At 34.1% G+C, this 18,288-nt stretch overlaps 1 protein-coding gene across 1 annotated transcript; it reads right to left on the bottom strand.

The window, feature by feature from the left end:
- Positions 1–15,088: 15,088 nt before the first annotated feature.
- On the bottom strand, positions 15,089–16,504 carry LOC117906148 (transcription factor TCP8). The gene has a single exon (XM_034819107.1). It carries the CDS (start codon positions 16,326–16,328, stop codon positions 15,258–15,260), a length of 1,071 nt encoding a protein of 356 aa, XP_034674998.1. The 5' UTR covers positions 16,329–16,504; the 3' UTR covers positions 15,089–15,257.
- Between the last annotated feature and the right edge of the window lie 1,784 nt (positions 16,505–18,288).

Genomic DNA, 18,288 nt, shown 5'->3' with positions numbered 1-18,288 from the left:
ATGATGCGTTCCAAACGACCAAAAAATGCCCACACATGCGTACTGGTTCTTCCTGTCGAGATGGAGGTTAATTCCCTTGCTTTTTCCGTGGAGAATCCGTGGTGATCCCTCTCAAATTTACCCTAGTGCGCGCTTATATGGGGATATCAAGAAAAAAATCCCCCCTATCATCAATGCACTCTGTAGTCCTCTTGCCTTTTTTAAATTATATTCTTTCTTTATCCAAAATTGCATGAACATCCTCCAAAGATCCCTATATGGCAGCCACAAGTCTAGAGAATTTCACCTTCCCAAATCTCTTTCCCTCCAAAACCAAAATCTCTTTTATAGGGGTGCAATTTGTACGAGTTGGCCCAATCAAACTTGATGTTTGGGCAAGCTTGGGAAAAAATTTTATTACTTGGTTTGAGCTTGGTCTAGCTTTTCTCAACCCGAGCTTAATTTGGGTTGGGCTCAAGTCAAGGTTTGAACAACCTGAGCCTAACCTGAACCTGATTTAATATTTTTATAATATTTATTATCCTACATGATAATATTCATCTTCTTTTTAATTTTTTTTTAAATATCAAATTATAATTATATCATATATTGTTTTCATTTTTTTTTTAAAAATAAACTTATTTATTTTTATGTCATACACTTTTTTAAATATATATATATATATATATATATATAGAATTTATTTTCATTTTTTTTATTATTATCTTGAACTTTTGTGTTATTTATTATTTAAATTTTAGTATAAATATATAAAAAAAAATTAAAAACTACTATATATGGATTTTGAATCATGCAGCCCAATCAATTCGACCAAGTCAAGTGCAACCCAATCAACGTAAGTGTAACTCAATCAACCCGAGTTTAACCCGATCAACCCAAGTCTAACTCGACCAACCCGAGTCTAACTCGACCAACCCGAGTCTAACTCGACCATCCCGAGTCTAACTCGACCAACCTAAGTCTAACTTGACCAACCTGAGTTTAGAAAAATGAGGTTGGATTGGGCTTGGGTTGAGTACATCGGGTTAAAGGTCGGGTTGGGTTGAGCTTGAGTTAGTTGTTTCTTAAATCGGGTTAGGCTTGGGTTAGTCATCAATCTAACCAACCCAACCAAGTTGCGGCCTTACTCTTTTGTATGTGAATATCCCCAATACTTGTACTCCATTTGCGACTATGGACTTTCCTTTGTCAAAAATTCTAGTAATCCTCCTTCCATATAGATGGAGGTCCGTTTCCCCATGCAAAGCAATAAGAAAATAGAAGTTACTAACCATTCATTAATAATAGAAGAAAATTTTTGAGAAGCTTAAAAAAAATCTTATAATTGAAAATAAAATAAAATAAAATTATGTAACTAAAACTAAAATATCAATCACATGCATATTAAACAAAACAATATATTTTTTCATTCAACTTAAAAAGAACTATTTCATCAAACTCATGATTTTTTTAAATAAATAAATAAATCCAACACATGCAATAAAAACCAAAAAGGTGACCTAAATGGGCCAGGTGAACCTAAGTGGATCTAAATGTGCCTAGGTGAACCTAAGTTGGTCTAAATGTGCCTAGGTGAACCTAAGCAGGCTTAATGAACCTAGGCATGCCTAGGTGAACCTAAGTGGACCTAAATGTGCTTAGATAGGCCTAAGCGGGTGTCCAAGCAAACCTAAGAGATCTAAGATGTGCTTAGGTTACCAAGGGTGACTAGAAGTGTGCTTAAGTGACCTAGGGTGATCTAAAAAATGTCTAAGTGCCCTAAGGAGTGTCTAACTGAACCTAGGTTATCTAGGATGTGCCTAAGTGGGTTTGGGTGCTTAAGTGAGAGTGAACCTAAGTGGGCCTAGATGTGCCTAAATGGGTCTAGGTGAATATAACTAGGCCTAGGTGAGCCTAAAAAGTGCTAAGGTGACCTAAGGTGATCTGAAAAGTGCCTAAATGGGCCTAAGGTGGTTAGAAAGGTTCCTAAGTGACTTAAGGTGATAAAAAAATGTGCCTAAGTAACCTAAGGTGATCTAAAAAGTGCCTAAGTGACCTAGGGTGACTAAAAATGTGCCTAAGTGATCTAAGGTGGTTAAAAAGGTGCCTAAGTGACCTAAAAAGTGCACCTAAATATGCTATTCTAAAATGAAAAAAAAAAAAAAGATGTAACTTGAGGCTGCCAAGAGTCACAATGAGAGGCCAAATGCATCTCTCAACCAGAGTCTCCATGGTGACTCAAAAAGGTAAGTTGTATGAGTAGTAATAGGCCACTAAGGAACTACCATAGAGTATTAAAAGAGCACTTAATAAGACATGTGTTAAGGGGACAAAATGGAAGGTCTATAAAAGTTGCAAGGAATATCCAAGTCACAAGTTCCTTACAAGTAGATGTCTTGTTAATAATTGGTTCATGGGTCTAAGCACTTCATTAAAGGCTACAATCCACCACCTCCTAATTAAAGGGATTACTGATCTTGACCATCATGATGGGTTTTCCATGGTGAGTGCACTAGTATGTACAGTTACACATTGGATAAGACCTATAGTGAGTCATGACATAAGGATATCCAATAGTCACAACTTCATCAAGTTGTTTCATTGTGTTGTCTCCCAACCTTGAAATAATACTGAGCTTCTACCTAAGTTAGCAATAGCTTTGACCTATGGGTGAGATTTTAAAGTGATCTTATATTCCTTAAGGATTGAATCACTATTGATAGAACTTGGTAGCAATAGATATTCTCAATAGAGGCATTGTGATATCTCATGGGATTAAGATAAAGTGTCCTATTAAGTAATCCTAAGGAGGTGTGTTTATGTAAAATACGGTCATAGTAGTTCCTCAAGTGAAACTTAACATAAGCTTTTTGTGAGCTAAGATATGTTAGTTGATCACATAATAAAAGGATCTATAACTCAAGGACAATAGAAGTAATATTGAAATATTGATAGTTTTCTCTTTGTTAGATTGTAAACGTCAACTCATAGAGAGACTAAACGTAATGGATATTAAGTTATGAACCTGAGCACATAGTGTCTCATTGTTATTTACATAGGGTACTGGAATATAGTTGATTCTCTATAATGGGATGTTGAATCAACTTCAGAATTAGATTTTAGTGGTCCAATTTTCGAGTCAATACTATCCTATGGGTCTTAGTGGTCTCTGCTCAAATTCATATACCTGGATGACATGGTTTATGAGGGTTGGATTAGCCCTAAGTTTACTTTCATGCATAAATACATTTTGGTAATTACATAAGGTTACAAAATGGTAAGTGAACAAAGTCTCTGGATTGGGCTAATTGATTAACTAGTAAGTCCTATTAGGTTAATTAATCAATTAAGACTTTTTTTGGGCTTGATTAAGTGACCCAATGCCTCTTTTGGCTAAATTCACTTAAGCCTAGTTACCTCTCCTTGAGAACGTCCAAATCTTAGGTATCATTTTCTATTGCACATTCTAAATCCTAATTAGAATTTTAAAAAATGCAATTTTTCCATTGTGAATCGGATTTAGAAAGCCCCATGAAGATTTGCATGTACTTAACTTGGTCCTAGGATGGGAAATAGAGAGATTTGTCTTATGAGTATTCTGGCCTCACATTTCTTATATTGTACATGACTTGGATGCATTGGAAGTTGTTGAAAAAATCTAAGTCATGGGTTCCTTACAAGCTAATTAGACTTAGGCAATCCATTTGAGGTTATAATGCATTACCGCCTAATTAGAGTGATGGTTGGTCTTGGCTATTAGGATAGAGTTCCCATGGTAAATGCACTAGTATGTACAGTTACACATTAGATAAGACTTATGATGAGTCATGATGTAAGGCTATCGAATAGTCATGAATTTGTTAAGTTGCTATGTTGTCTTATCTCTCAACCTTAAGAGAATATTGAGCTTGTGCCAAAGTTAGTAATGACTTTGACCTACGAGTGAGATACTAAGGTGATCATATATTCCCTATGAATTGAGTCACTGTTGATGGAAGTTGTAGCAACATGTATTCTCAATAAAGGCACCATGATCTCTCATGGACTTTAAGATAGTGTGTCCCCTTAGGTGATCTTAAGGAGGTATGTTTTGGAAAACTATGACCATAGTAGTTCCTCAAGTGGAACTTGACACAATCTCTTTGTAAAATAAGACAAGTTAGTTAATCATGTAATGAGAGGGTTTGTAACTCAAGAATGGTAGAGGTAATCTTGAGATGTTGATAGCTTTGATCTTGTTAGATTATAGACACCAATTTATGGGGAGATTGTATATAGTGGATAGTAGGACACAAACCTAAGTACTATGTCATTGTAGTATACATAAGGTATTAGAGTACAGTTAACTCTCTATAGCAAGATGTTTAGTCAATTTTAAAATTACATTATGAGGAAGCTAGTGTTGTCCTATGGGTCTTAATGGTTCCTACTTGAGCTCATTTACCTTAGTGACACAATTTATAATGGTTAAATTAAATTTTGCTTCACTTATGTGTAGAAAGGCTTTTTGGTAAATACGTAAGTTGCATAGGAATTAGTAAACGATATCTTTAGACTAGGCTAATTGATTAATTGGTGCACAATTGGGCTAATTAATCAATTATGAGCTTTGTTAGGGATAGATTAAGTGACCTAAGTCCAAGGTGGGCTTAAGTCTCTTAAGCCCAATGGAAAACTGATAAATACCCCCTTAAGGTTTAAGGCTTCAGACTTTTTTCATTCTCCTTTACATTCCAAAAAGAGAACCCTAGCCTCTACCCTTTAAATATCTATCATCTGATTGTCTTGTATTAGGATATATAGAGCCGTTAAAAGAATGACATGATGTAACAAATTTGGATTCATTATTCATTTGATGATATTCCAATTTCACTTTTATCTATCCTTATTCCATGCATTATACTCTATGATCATTCTCTCCTAGTATCTCATGCATTGTATATGACTTGGGTGCATTAAGAGTTGCACAAAAGATCCAACTCATGGATTCCTTACAAGTATATGATTTGTTCACAACTAGTTCATGGACTTAGGCAATCCATTTAAGATTGTAGTATACCACCTCCTAATTGGGGAGACGACTAGTCTTAGCCATTAAGATGGGGTTCCCATGATGAGTGCACTAGTGTGTATAGTTACACATAGGATGGGACCTACGGTGAGTCATGACTTCACCAAGCTACTATATTATACTATCTCTCAACCTTGAGATGAGCTTATGCAAAAGTTAACAATGGTTTTGACCTATGGGTGAGATCTTAAAATAATCATATATTCCCTATAGATTAGGTCATTGTTGATGGAAACTACTAACAAAAGATATTCTTAATAGAGGCACCCTGATATCTCATGGACTTTGAGAAAGTGTGTCCCCTTGGGTGATCCTAAGGACAAGATATCATGAAATTTGTGGACTCATAGTAATTCTATTGTGGAATTTGACATATACTCTTAGTAAGCTAAAGTATGTCGTTTGATCACATAATAGGAGGATTTGTAACTTAATGATTATAAGAAGTAGTCTTGAAAGGCTAATAGTCTTCACTTTGTACAATGGATAGCAGGTCATGGATTTGAGAACTTAATGTCTCATTGTAATATACATAGTGTTCTAGAGTGCAGTTAACTCTTCATAGTGAGATATTGAGTCAACTTCAAAATTGGATTATGAAGGAGCCAATATTTTCCTATGGGTTCTAATGGTCCCCACTCAAGCTTATATTCCTTGATAACACTGTTTATAAGGGTTGGATAGGTTTTTAGTTCACTTATGTGCATAAGGGCATGTTGGTAATTACGCAAGGTTGCACATGGGTAAGTGAACGGTATCTCTAAACTTGATTAATTTATTAATTAGAGTCTTATTAGATTAATTAATCAATTAACAACTTTTTTGAACTAGATTAAGTGACCCAAGCCTTTAAGTTTATTTTAGTTAAGAATCCAAAAATGCCTTAAAACACTTTGGGAGACATGAATGTTGAACCTAAACTAATAATGCAAGTGAAAAAAAGAATTAAGCATGACATTAGTTCTTTCCAAAGAAAAACAAATTCTACTCTATTAGTTAAACTTAAGAAGATTCTCTATAGATCACTTACCAATTATTTCTTTTTAGATATCCCACCATACAAAGATTTTTATAAACCTTGATTCTTTACCTCAAAAGTGATTTAAAAAAAATCCTATCGAAAATAAAATCAACTCTTATAGGTTTAGTATATTTCTTTTTCTCATGCTTAAAACTTGAGAAATTGAAATCCTCAGTAATACAAGTAAAAAGTGAAAAAAAAAATGCTCTAAGAATTGGGTTAGGCCAAGGAGAAGAAAAAAAATGAGTAAAAACAAGCACAAAATCTTAGGCCTACACCCAATGACTTTTAGGAAAAAAGGCAAGAGAACTCCCCCATGACCATCTCAGTGCCTAGACTAAAGAAGAAGTCATCGGGTGGAAATTAACTAAGTTTACAAGATCTTTGGCACCTATGGAGCTTTGTACATTGACAGGAATCAATCCAAGAACATTTCAATCACAGATATGGCACATTTTCTAGATCTTTAGTTTGTTTTTGGTTTTTGAATACTAAAATTTCCCATTGTGCTTGGATCTAGAAAGTCTATGATAGGATTACATGCACCTTAATGATCCAAGGCCTAGGAATGTAGCAATCTAAGGCTTCCCAACAATTGGTATTAAAGTCCTAGGTTAGGTTCTTGCATGTTAAATCCATTTTAGGGTGTGCTAACTTGGTTTTTCAAGGTATGTTTATTCATCTCATGGCCCAAATAGATGAATGAATGCATATGGATGTTATTTTTTTTATTTGTTATAATTAATTTAAGGGTCATGTTTATTATTAAAAGTTTGGATTGTTTCTTTGTATAGATTAGGTTGTTAGCTCTATGGTTAGGAGCATAAGTTTTTATGTTTCATTGTAAAAATCAAGTTTTGTTTCATAGACAAATTGTAAGCTCTATTTCCGTGGAGCATAAGATTTTTTCTCTCATGTAAAAATTGGTTAATAATCTGTTTATGGTGACCCAAAGCAAAGATTGAAGCTTCCTTGCATTCAATGACATCCATGGTGCAAAAAGTCACCGAAAATGGTAAGTTTTATCATGGAAAGGTGGTTGGAAAAATTATAGAAACAGTCTCGAGTGTGCGGTTTCAAGATGCAACGCTTGAGCGCTTAGATTAGCGTTTGAGTAGCCTCAACACTTGAGCGACTAGATTAGTGCTCAAGCGATTGAGTAGTCTTTCCAACAACCCTCTAGAAATTTTGGGCACTTGAGCACAAATGAAAATAGACCAGAGTTTTAGGTTATTTTTAAGGTTTCATTTTTATATTCTAATCCTATTTTTAGTTGTAGGAATTTTTTGTAATATTGGTTGTTTGGATTTTATCCAAATGTATTACCAATTATACAATAGGATCCCTAAAGGCCATGATGAAATATATTTACTTATTATTTTCTTGTTTATTATTTTATGCCTCTTTTGTTTTATTAAAATATTTTGAATTTTTTTATGGAAATAAATTTTCATAAGAAGATTTTTCCAAATTTATATAAATTGGTTGTTTCTAAGTAAATTGTTATTCCTTTTGGAACGATCCTTTTAGTTTATGGATAGGTGGTTCTCCAGGCTCTCCCCCCTTGAATGAAATGGGAAGCCATCTAGTTTGGATATGGATAGTTCAAGAATAAGGAATAAAAAAGCAATTATTTTAGCACAGGAATCCCAGTTTATAAGGTAAATAACATATTTGCAAAATCTCATGATGAAGAGTTTATTATAAGAATGATTACAAAAATATTTTGGAAATTTTAGTACTTTAATGGAAATATAAAACATTTTGAAAATCCTTTCCAAAATGGATTGTTAAAATATTTTTTGAAAATAAACATTTTTGAAAGTTTTTCATAAATAATATTTTATCCATTAAGAAATTACTAAAGGTTGTGCTTTTGTTAGTATATGATGCAGTAAATTATTATGAAAATTAGTTTACATGTAAAAGAATATTTATGAAATTGGAAAGGTATAGGAGTAAGGAAATTAAATTTATTAGGAATTTTTAATATGAGAACTAAAGTTCCTCTATTTGGATAAGGTGTTCTCAAAATTTATTAAATGGAAAGTTTCCTTATTACACTAGAGTTTCCAATTTGAAAATAAATATGTTTGGAAATTTTCATAAGAAATAATTTATCATTAAAGGTTATTACCAAAATGATATTTAGTAATCTAATGGAAATAAAGTTCTTTAAAAATGCTTACTAGATAAAATATTTATTAATTGGAATTGTTTGAATAAGGAGAAATTTTATAAAATAGATTTTAAAATTTGAGAGTGGACATTCTCCTATTACACAAGATTTCCAATTAAGAAATTTTTTGGAAATTCTCAAGGGAGATAATTTATTCATCAAGGTAATTACTTATGTTTCTAAAGCTCTCATTTGTTTCAAAAGATTAAGTGGGAGAAGACCATAAGCAAGCCCATAGAATCCAAGATCAAGCCCATCTTGATTTTGGGCCTATCATCATCCTAAAGATAGGATGACCCAAGGAATCAAGGGATATGAACTATCCTTTTATGGACGAGACTATGTATATTTGTAGTGGGAGTAGCCAATCCTAAAAGTGGAACTCTTCACTTGATAACATTAATGTCAAGGATCTTGGTTAAACACTTAACTTAAACATGAAGTGGTAGAGTCACCTAAAGTGGTCCCACTTGCATGGGCTAAGGGCTAAATTAAAAGGTGTGTTAATCATTGCCTTAGAATAACCTTTTAAGGTTTAAGGTAGATGGTTAATTAGAGAGGGTCTCCACCTTAGTAATAACAGTCATGACTTGCCTAAAGTAAGCTTGATCCTTATGATACTAGGATACCTCACAAAAGACATGTAGTTTATATTTTTGCTAAATTAATTACCAACTTGCCTTGAATGCATTCTTCTTATAAATGCATGAAATTATTTTATTTGTTACAAATATCATGTCTTTAACTTAATCACCTATCTCACTTATGAGTTGGGCCTACCTATAGAATGAAAAATAATTTAGATATAGTAATTGCAGACAAGCAATATAGGTAGAGTTTGTTATTTCCTTTTAACAAACCTAGCAGAAAATAAGAGAAGCATATCAAAAGTGGCATAAAATGGATCAGAAAACCAAGTGTCTCATACCTAGGCCTTTGGATAATGTGTTGCAATAGCAACACATATCTATTGTCATGGTCTATGATATTCTCTTTAAAGTTGTAAGGATTATTTAGTTGTAAGGATGAGTCAACTAAACAAGTTTCCCTTATGAATATTATAAACACTAGGATCCATGTAATCTTAGATATCTTACCAAATTCCTTTGGGATGGGTGAGAGGATTCTCAAATATTAGAAAGGTGTTCATATGGAAGTTAAAGATTCTTCAAGATCTTCCACCAAGAAGAAGAAGAACACTAAATAAGGAAAGTTCATAAAAATAATAACAATAATAAGATAGCAAGCTCAAGGACGGGTGATTCCTTTGTGACCTTCTAAGACACTAGAAAGGGAATGCCTAGACTACTTAAGGATAGACAAGTACATATCATATACTCATTGTTGAATAAACAGTGGTGGATTCATTCCAAGCCCACTATTTGTAATTCTTTACAAGGTTTTCAACAAATGAGAAGGTCACATGATGGGATTGTACTTACCTTAACTTTAGTTACAAGGTTAGTTGTGCAAGCTAGTGGGAAGTTATTACCTCCTTTATATTGACTCCATTATCACTTTGCCACGAAATGAGAATAATTAACTCTCAATAATGAACCTAAAACTAATCAAACATTTGGTTTCTGAAGCCTAGGTCATGTTAATCTAAATAGGATCCAAATACTGATTAAGTTTGGACATTGTGATTCCACAAGATCTTCCAATCTGCAAATCATGTATAGATGGTAAAATGACCAAGAAGCTTATTTATTTCTAAAGGACACAAAACCAAAGAATGTTAGGAGTTAGTGCATACTGACATGTATTAAACTTTTTTATTTCGTACATAGGGAATGTATGGGTACTTCATCATTTTTATCATTGAATACTCTAGATTTTGATATGAGTACCTAGTACGTAAGATATCCGATGCTTTAAATAAATTCATTGAATTTAAGGCGGAATCAGATAACCTATTGGGTAAACATATCAATATAATTTAATTAGATTGAGTGGTATGTCTAGTAGGCTCGATTCTTTTAGTAGAAGCATGGGATTATATCCTAGTTGTATGGACCTATGATTGCATAATGGAGTAATGAAAAGAAGAAATCGAACTTTGATGGACATAGTGAGATTGATGAGTAGTTTCCCATCACTTATCATATCCATTTAGGATATTCCTTTAAAAATTTTCTTATCTCCACTAGTAGGTTAATATCTTTAACTTTCATAGAGATGTGGACACATTGTAATCTTGGTTTACAAAAAGTCACATGTGAGAGTTTCTAACATTCATGCTAAACACAAAGGTAGACTAGTTGGAAGCAAGCTAAAAGGTACATCAATTTATATGATTCCAAGAGGATTTCGAGGTGATTACTTTATAGTTAGGATTACCAAAAGGTGTTTGTTGTTACAAATAATAGATTTATGATAAAGACTATATAATAAGTAGTAAGGCAAAGAGTGATATAGATTAGAGAACACTAGAAGATAGTCTTATAATGCACATGATACTATGGATCCGAAGGTATAGAGACATATCATTCCTATTACTTCTAGTACATGAGTGTCTTATCATAGTGGGAGGTTTATATCCCATAGATTATGATGAAGCAATGAGCATTGTTGTTGCTCATAACTTGGCAAGGAGTTATGAAGGGATAATTAGAATCATTGGGAATTTAATGTAGTCTCGGTTCATGTAGAAGCATCTAAAGGTATAAAATTCATTGTGTAAGTTAGCCTACAATAGGAAAATAAAAGTAGATGGAAAGGTTAATTTTTATGTGGTTAGGTTGTAGTTAAAGGTTATAGTTTGAAACTTTGTTTCAATAATGTAAAACCTTTCCATCAACAGACATACTCAAATCCATCATATTACTCCTATCTATCATAGTATATTTCATTTATAAGATGTAATAACCAAACATTTTCATAGAAAAGGGTCTTATGCGTACAAGAAGGTGTAAAGAAACGTGGTGGTACTCTAAGATTTTGTAAGTAGATCATAGTCTACTTATTGGGAATAATGTAGAGATATTTTCATCAATCAAGATCAGTTTCTCTACTCAGTTTCAGATGGAACTCTAGAAAAGGGCACCTTATATTCTTGGGTTAAAGGTCCTTAGGGACTATAAGAATAGGAAAATTACAATATATCACCTACACTAATAAGCATTTGGTCATGTGCACAATACAGGACTTCAAGAAGGGCATGCCACTCTTTAAGTTTGGAGTTGCCCTTTCTCAGGATCGATATCCTTAGACATCTAAGGAAAAAGATCTTGTAAGGTGGTACCTATGCTTTTGCAATAGGTAGCCTTATGTATACGATGATATGTATTAGACCAAATATTTGCTTTATTTTAGATATTACAAGTAGATATTAGTCAAATCAATATTCAAAACACTAGACAATTGTCAAACATATACTCAAGTATCTTAGAAGAATGGGAAATTATGTGTTTGTGTTACAAAGTATTGAGATAGTTCAAAGGGGTGATGTGATAGTTGGATAGGTACCTAACCTATGTGGAAAACCTGGTAAATCACTTCATCAAGACATTGATTAGGAGAGTCTTTATTAGTCATAGGGATAACATAAGTTTTAGTTAATTATCTGGTATGCTTTGATAGCATAATACTTTGAGGGCTAGTGAGAAATTGTTAAGATAAAGCCCTTAAAAGCATGACATGATGTAACGAATTTGGAATTCAGTATTTATTTGATGATATTCTAGTTTTACTTTTATTTATCCTTATTCCATGCATTATACTCTATAAGCATTTTGGTCTAGCATCTTTTGCATTGTACATGACTTAGGTTCATTAGAAGTTGCATGAAAGATTCAAGTTATAGGTTCCTTGCACATAAATGATTTGTTCATAGTCGATTCGTGCATCTAGGCAATCCATTTGAGGTTGTGGTACAACACCTTCTAACAAAAGGATTGGATAGTTTTGACTGTCGAGATGAGATTCCTATGGTGAATGCACTAGTGTATGGGCTACACATTGGATAGGACCTACGGTGAGTCATGACATAAGGCTATCGAGTACTCATGACTTCTACAAGTTGATACACTGTATTGTCTCTCAAACTTGAGAAAATATTGAGCTTTTGTAGAAGTTAGCAGTAGTTTTGACCTACGGTTGAGATCCTAAAGTGACCATATATTCTCTATGCATTGGGTCACTATTGATGGAAGTCGATAGCATAGGTATTCTCAATATATAAAGGCACCATAATATCTCATGGACTTTGAGATGGTATGTCCCATTGGGTGATCCTAAGGATGTGTGATCATAAAATTTCTAGGTCACAATAATTCTTTTAATGAAATTTGACATATACTCTTAGTGTGCTAAAGTATGCTATTTGATCATATAATAGGAGGGTCTGTAACTCAAGGATTGTAGAGGTAGTCTTGAAGGGCTAATATTTTTTACCTTGTTAGACTATGGATGACCAATATATGGAGAGATTGTATACAATGGATAGTAGGTCACTTATCCGAGCACTTAGTGTCTCATTGTAATATACATAGGGTACTAGAGTATAGTTGACTCTCTATAGTTAGACGTTGAATCAACTTTAGAATTGGATTCTAAAGGAGCCAATATTGTCCTATGGATCCTTATGGTCCCTGCTTGAGCTCATATTTCTTGATGAAATGGTTTATGAGTGTTGGATGGGTTTTTAGTTCACTTATGTGCATAAGGGTGTTTTGGTAATTACGAAAAGTTGCACATGGGTAAGTGTATCATATCTTTGAACTGGGTTAATTGGTTAATTAGAGTTTTATTAGGTTAATTAATCAATTAGTAACCTTTTTGGGTTCGATTAAATGACCTTAAGCCCATGATGGGTTTAAGTCACTTAAGCCCAATAAGAAGCTTATAAATACCCCCTTAGGGGTTGGGTTTTCTAGTCTTGTCATTCTCTTCATGTAGTCCAAAGAGAGAATCCTAACCTCCAAACCTAAGATCTCCACCATCTTAGTGCCTAGACCCAAGGAGGACTCATCGGGTGGAAGATAACAGAGTTTACGATATCTTCTACACATATGACACTTTCTACACCAAAAGGAATTGATCTAGGAACATTCGGATCATAAGGATGACATTTTTTCTAAATCTTTAGTTTGTTTTTGGCTTTTGAATACCAAAGTTTCCATTGTGCTTAGATCTAGAAAGCTTAAGATAGGATTACATGCACCTTAGTAATTTAGGGCTTAGCAATGGAGCAATTTGGGGTTTCCTAACACCTAGCTTCAAGGTAGAGTCATCAGGAGGAAGATCAACGAGTTTGCAAGAATTTCAACAACCACCATGTATTCAACAACCTTCTTCACCACCAGGATTTGATCTGGAAACATCTAAACCATGATAAGCACTTCTAATCTTCTAGTCATGATTGACTTAATCATTAAATAGAGGTTTGGCCTGATTGACCAACCATCCCCCACCCCGCAAAGCTCCGCAAAGTTCTTCTAACCATCCTTTTTTGTTTTAGAGTTGGAATGTGGTGCTTGGTTTGGCACCATCTAGAAAAGGTCAAAGCATAAACAATCAAAACCATTTTTCTATACAAGGGCATTTTTTGTTAATAAAAAAAGAAAGTATTTTCTATAAATAAAAATTGAAATCATTTTTTTTCAACACTGAAATCATTTTTTTCTAAATATAAAAATTAAAAATCGATTCTTTTGAAAATCAAAAGGGTGAAATCATTTCCCAAAATATGAAAAGTTAAAAATCATTTTTCTGAAAATTAGAAAGAGCTGAAGTTATTTTATGAAAAGATGAATAAATTGATTTCCTTAAAAATGAAAATAAGTTTAAATTGCATTCCTAAAGATGTAAATAGTTTGAAATCACCTTTATTTTCTCATAAATAGGTTTAAATGATTATTTTTTAACATAATAATAGGCTAAACATTTTTTTTTAGAAAATAGGTTTAACGAATCTTTTTGTAAATAAATAAATATATATATATATATATATATATATATATATATATATATATATATATATATATATATATATATATATGTTGTATTTCATCTGAAATATTTTTTTTTTAAATAATCAATCACATAATCATTTCTATTTTTAGATTTGAAATTCAGTTTATGTAAATTTCAACCTTCTCTTATGAATAGTTCATCATGTAAGTCATTCGATATTCCTTTTTCTTTTATTCGAGTATCCATTAATTAGTTAAACTCTACATTTACTCTATTTATTTTTTTAAAATCATAGATATACGAATTTAAAGGGGTGTTACAATATGTCATAATACTTTCTTGATTAGTTATCGGACCATAGTACTTATTCCTATTTTACCAGACTTGCCTTTTCCTACAAGGAGTTGCTCCTAGAATTTTATTTCTTATTTTTATTTTCTCTTTCCGAAAAATGTAGCAACTCCAAAAACACAAATAAAAACGAGTTTTTGATACAAATAGAACATTTTTTTCTAATAATTCAGAGTATCGCCATCGACTAGGTAGATGCAAAATGTGAATATAAAGCAACTTTGTTACTTCAGAAATTTTCAATAAAGAGAAACATGAACCTATAGACTAGCTAGATACTATTATCTTTGATCATAGAAAAGTGATTATAATTTAATGATGATGCTTATTAAGTATTGCTTATTAACTGTCTTGACAATAGTAGTAAGAACACCGTCTAGAAGTGTCAATAAGTGAAAATGTTTAGGCATCACCTCAAAGATTAATTTTTTTTTTACTAGTGATTATTCGGCATAAACTCAATTTTAGATTGAGCACTCCGGTGTTCTCAGCTTCTTTAAGTACAAACAAAATCCAAATTGTTGATATTATTGATCAATTATCCGGGTTGGAAATGATGTGATTAGAGGCATTTGAAGTGAAAAGAAATTCCATTCCTTCAACTCATTAATGCAGTCAACAATCAATAATGGCTACTGCTACAAAAGCAAAGGACATACACAAAAAGCTAGGAGTCATGGCTGATAAACCACTCCCAAAAGCTCTAGCAAAGCCGAAAGAAAGAAGCAATTAACTTGAAATCATTGAGACTCAGCAGCATCTTCATCTCCACTGTCTTCACTACCTTGAGGAGGCTGGTTCTGATGCTGATGCTGTTCCAAATTCATCCCCAAATCAACCCTACTGCTGTTATAAGCATTCAGCATTCCCATGTTGATATCTGATAGTCCCAATCCCAGTTGCTGAGACCCTTGTGGCTGTTGCAGAACCATTGGACCCAGTTGGATTGGACTCACCCCACCCGAGAAATTCACTCTGTACTGCCCTCCGCCCGTTGCAAACGGCCAAATCTGAGGCTCCGAGGCCCCAACTCCGGCGGTTGAGGTGCTAACGCTGGTAGTCACCGGCAGCATCCAGAAAGCGCTGCCGCCGTTGCTGGTGGCAGGTGCAACTGCCCACATGGCCGGAGCAGGTCGAGCTGAACCGTGCGCCGCCGCCGGAGAAGAACCCTGTTCGTGATCTTGAGGCCCGGGCGCCGCAGGCTTTGTTAGCGAAGACGAGGTTGCACCGCCGGTTCCTAGATGAGGATACAGCTGATGATGAAACCCCAAGATTCTCCGGCTTGGATCGCCGCCGCCGCCGTCGTCAAAGAGGCCTAAACCACCATGAAACGAGTGGGGAGCCGACTTCGAGGGTGGCGCCGAGATGGTGGAGCCGCTGCTGCGGAGAGATACGTTGAGAGTCGAAAAGTTCGCCGGAATCGTGCCGGTTCCAGTGGCCGCCACAATGGCCGGCTCGGCTTGCTGCAAAAGCCACTCTATAGTTTCACCATCAGACTTGTGGCCCAATTCTCTAGTCAGCTGAAAAACCCTCGCGGCACAGATAGCTGGCATACGGATGCGCCGTCCCCTGCCGTCGACCTTGGTGTGGCGATCCTTGGTGGACCTCTTGACAGAAGAGGACGCAGGCTTAGAGGATGTAGAAGCAGTAGGTTGGATTGAGATGGAGCCCATGTATGGACCATGGCGGTCTGGGTCTGGGTCATCAGACCCATGTCCCAGCTGCTGAGATTGACTTTGAAAAGGAGTGACGAGGTTGAGTGAAGCTTCTTCTTGGCTCTGCCCACTTCGATTATTGTTTAAAGACTCCATTTAACAGCATCTGATCCTTGTATCCGCCTTCATATTTGAATGAATCTAATACGCTAACATAGAATTTGTTGTTTGTGTACAGGGAGGGAAGGAGGAAGGAGGGCCGAGTGGGGTTTGGGTTTTGTGTGGCGTGTGGTTGACTGGCGTTTCAAGGGAGAAGCAGGTATGACCCTGTGGGGGAGGCTATAAAACTAAAGGGAGAAGAAGAGAGGGATGTGGTTGTTTACTTGTTTGTGGGTGGAGTGTGGGGTCCAAGTGGTTGCAGGTGCGGACCTGTAAGTGGAGCAGTGTCCCACTCGTGGGGTCATTGCCAGGAATGTCAATTGGATGAATGCTGGTAACCGCTGGTTTACACTCTCCCCTCATGGTTCAACCCTTCGGATCCCATTGCTTTCCAATTCACATGCTTCAAACAATAATACTTATCTATACCATCAGTCTCAGGTGATGAATGAATGATCAATCAAGTAGAATCAGTCTCAGGTGAACATCTTGGATTTAGACTAACTTTTAACTTTTGATTTAAACTAAAACCATTAGCTCTCTGATCCGCCAATTCCCTTTACTTCTAGAACATTAGTAGCAAGTAGTGATATAAAGGGGAAAAAAATCAATCCATTTTTATTATTTATTCTTTCTTGCATTTTACTAAAATTTAAAAACAAGATGGTGAAGGAGGTAGAAAAACTTTTAATGCTTCCATAAGATGTAATTTTTTTCACTTTTATTTTTCCAACATAACACTTTGATTCCTATATGAAAACTCCAAGTCCAAGTACATCTTTTGTTAAAAGATAAAAGTGAAAGAAAAATACTAAGATAACATGGTGGTAACAAAATATTTAAATTATCGATCGAATATGTATGATGTAATCTAGGCCGTTGAACGAGAATAGAAATAAATGAGATTAAGGTGCAAATAATGAGACTTAAAAATATATATATGATACTATCTGATTGATAATGTCATTCCAATAAATATCAAAAAATATATTTATGTATGGACCCAAAATAAAAAACATAAATGATGTTGCAAATTCTATTTCTTACTTTTTTTTAATATTTCCATTTTATTTTATCATATATTTTGATCAAACATGGTGGGGAATTTTTATCTGATTGGCGTGAACGGCTAGGTATAGGTTGGCCTTTGAAGAGTTGCAGCTATCTAATGGCTGTGTTCTTCTTTAACCACCTGTGGATAACCATTAGAAGAAAAAAAATGCATTTCTAAATACTGTTGGCTTGGACTTTTTACGTAGGAAAAGCTGGAAACATCCAAGCAAACGAGGTCATTCAATAAAATTTCTTTACCAAAAGTCTTTTTCCACTGATTGGCTTTAGCTCATTAGGTGCTTCCTTTTTTGCTTTTCTACTGGCTTATGTGTTATGGATGATAATGACGATTATGATGATGACGATAATCAAGTCTAAATAGTCCTGGCTTGTGAACACTTTATGCTATGAAGTCCATCTCAAACTTTTCTATTTATGCACCAAGTGTTCATTCTATGATACAGCTAAGATAGATATGATGAATTTCCATTTTTTTTTTTTTTTTATATTCCTCAATATTTTAATTATTTACCTGTTGGTGAAAGTAGATAATTAATTCTTCTATTCTAGAAGAAATTGAAGTGGTCTTTTTAGGAAATCTACATGTTTTTTTCCTTCTTTGAAGATTGAATTTTAAGGATTTTGAGTATTAGAATTATAGAAGTAGGTGGTATTTTACTTAGGTCTTTTCAAATTGTAGGTAACCTATTTCTTTTGTTAATGGTGCTTTATGTATAACATCGAAATGATACTTAGAAGTATTTGATATAACTTAATATTTATTACTTAATGATTTAAATTAATTTTAAGTTAAATTATACTTAAGTTATTAACTTAAAATTTATTATTTAATTTTTATTTTAAGCATTAAAGTTATTTGATAGAATTAACTTAAAATTTATTC

Source organism: Vitis riparia, chromosome 18, assembly GCF_004353265.1.
Source record: "Vitis riparia cultivar Riparia Gloire de Montpellier isolate 1030 chromosome 18, EGFV_Vit.rip_1.0, whole genome shotgun sequence".
Classification (NCBI taxonomy): Eukaryota; Viridiplantae; Streptophyta; class Magnoliopsida; order Vitales; family Vitaceae; genus Vitis; species Vitis riparia.
Note: the sequence above shows the minus strand (reverse complement) of the source record. Positions and strands in the feature narration are given on the sequence as shown.

What these genes read in the sequence shown, in the direction of transcription:
- LOC117906148 (XM_034819107.1), bottom strand. Translation starts at nt 16,328, where the DNA reads ATGGAGTCTTTAAACAATAATCGAAGTGGGCAGAGCCAAGAAGAAGCT.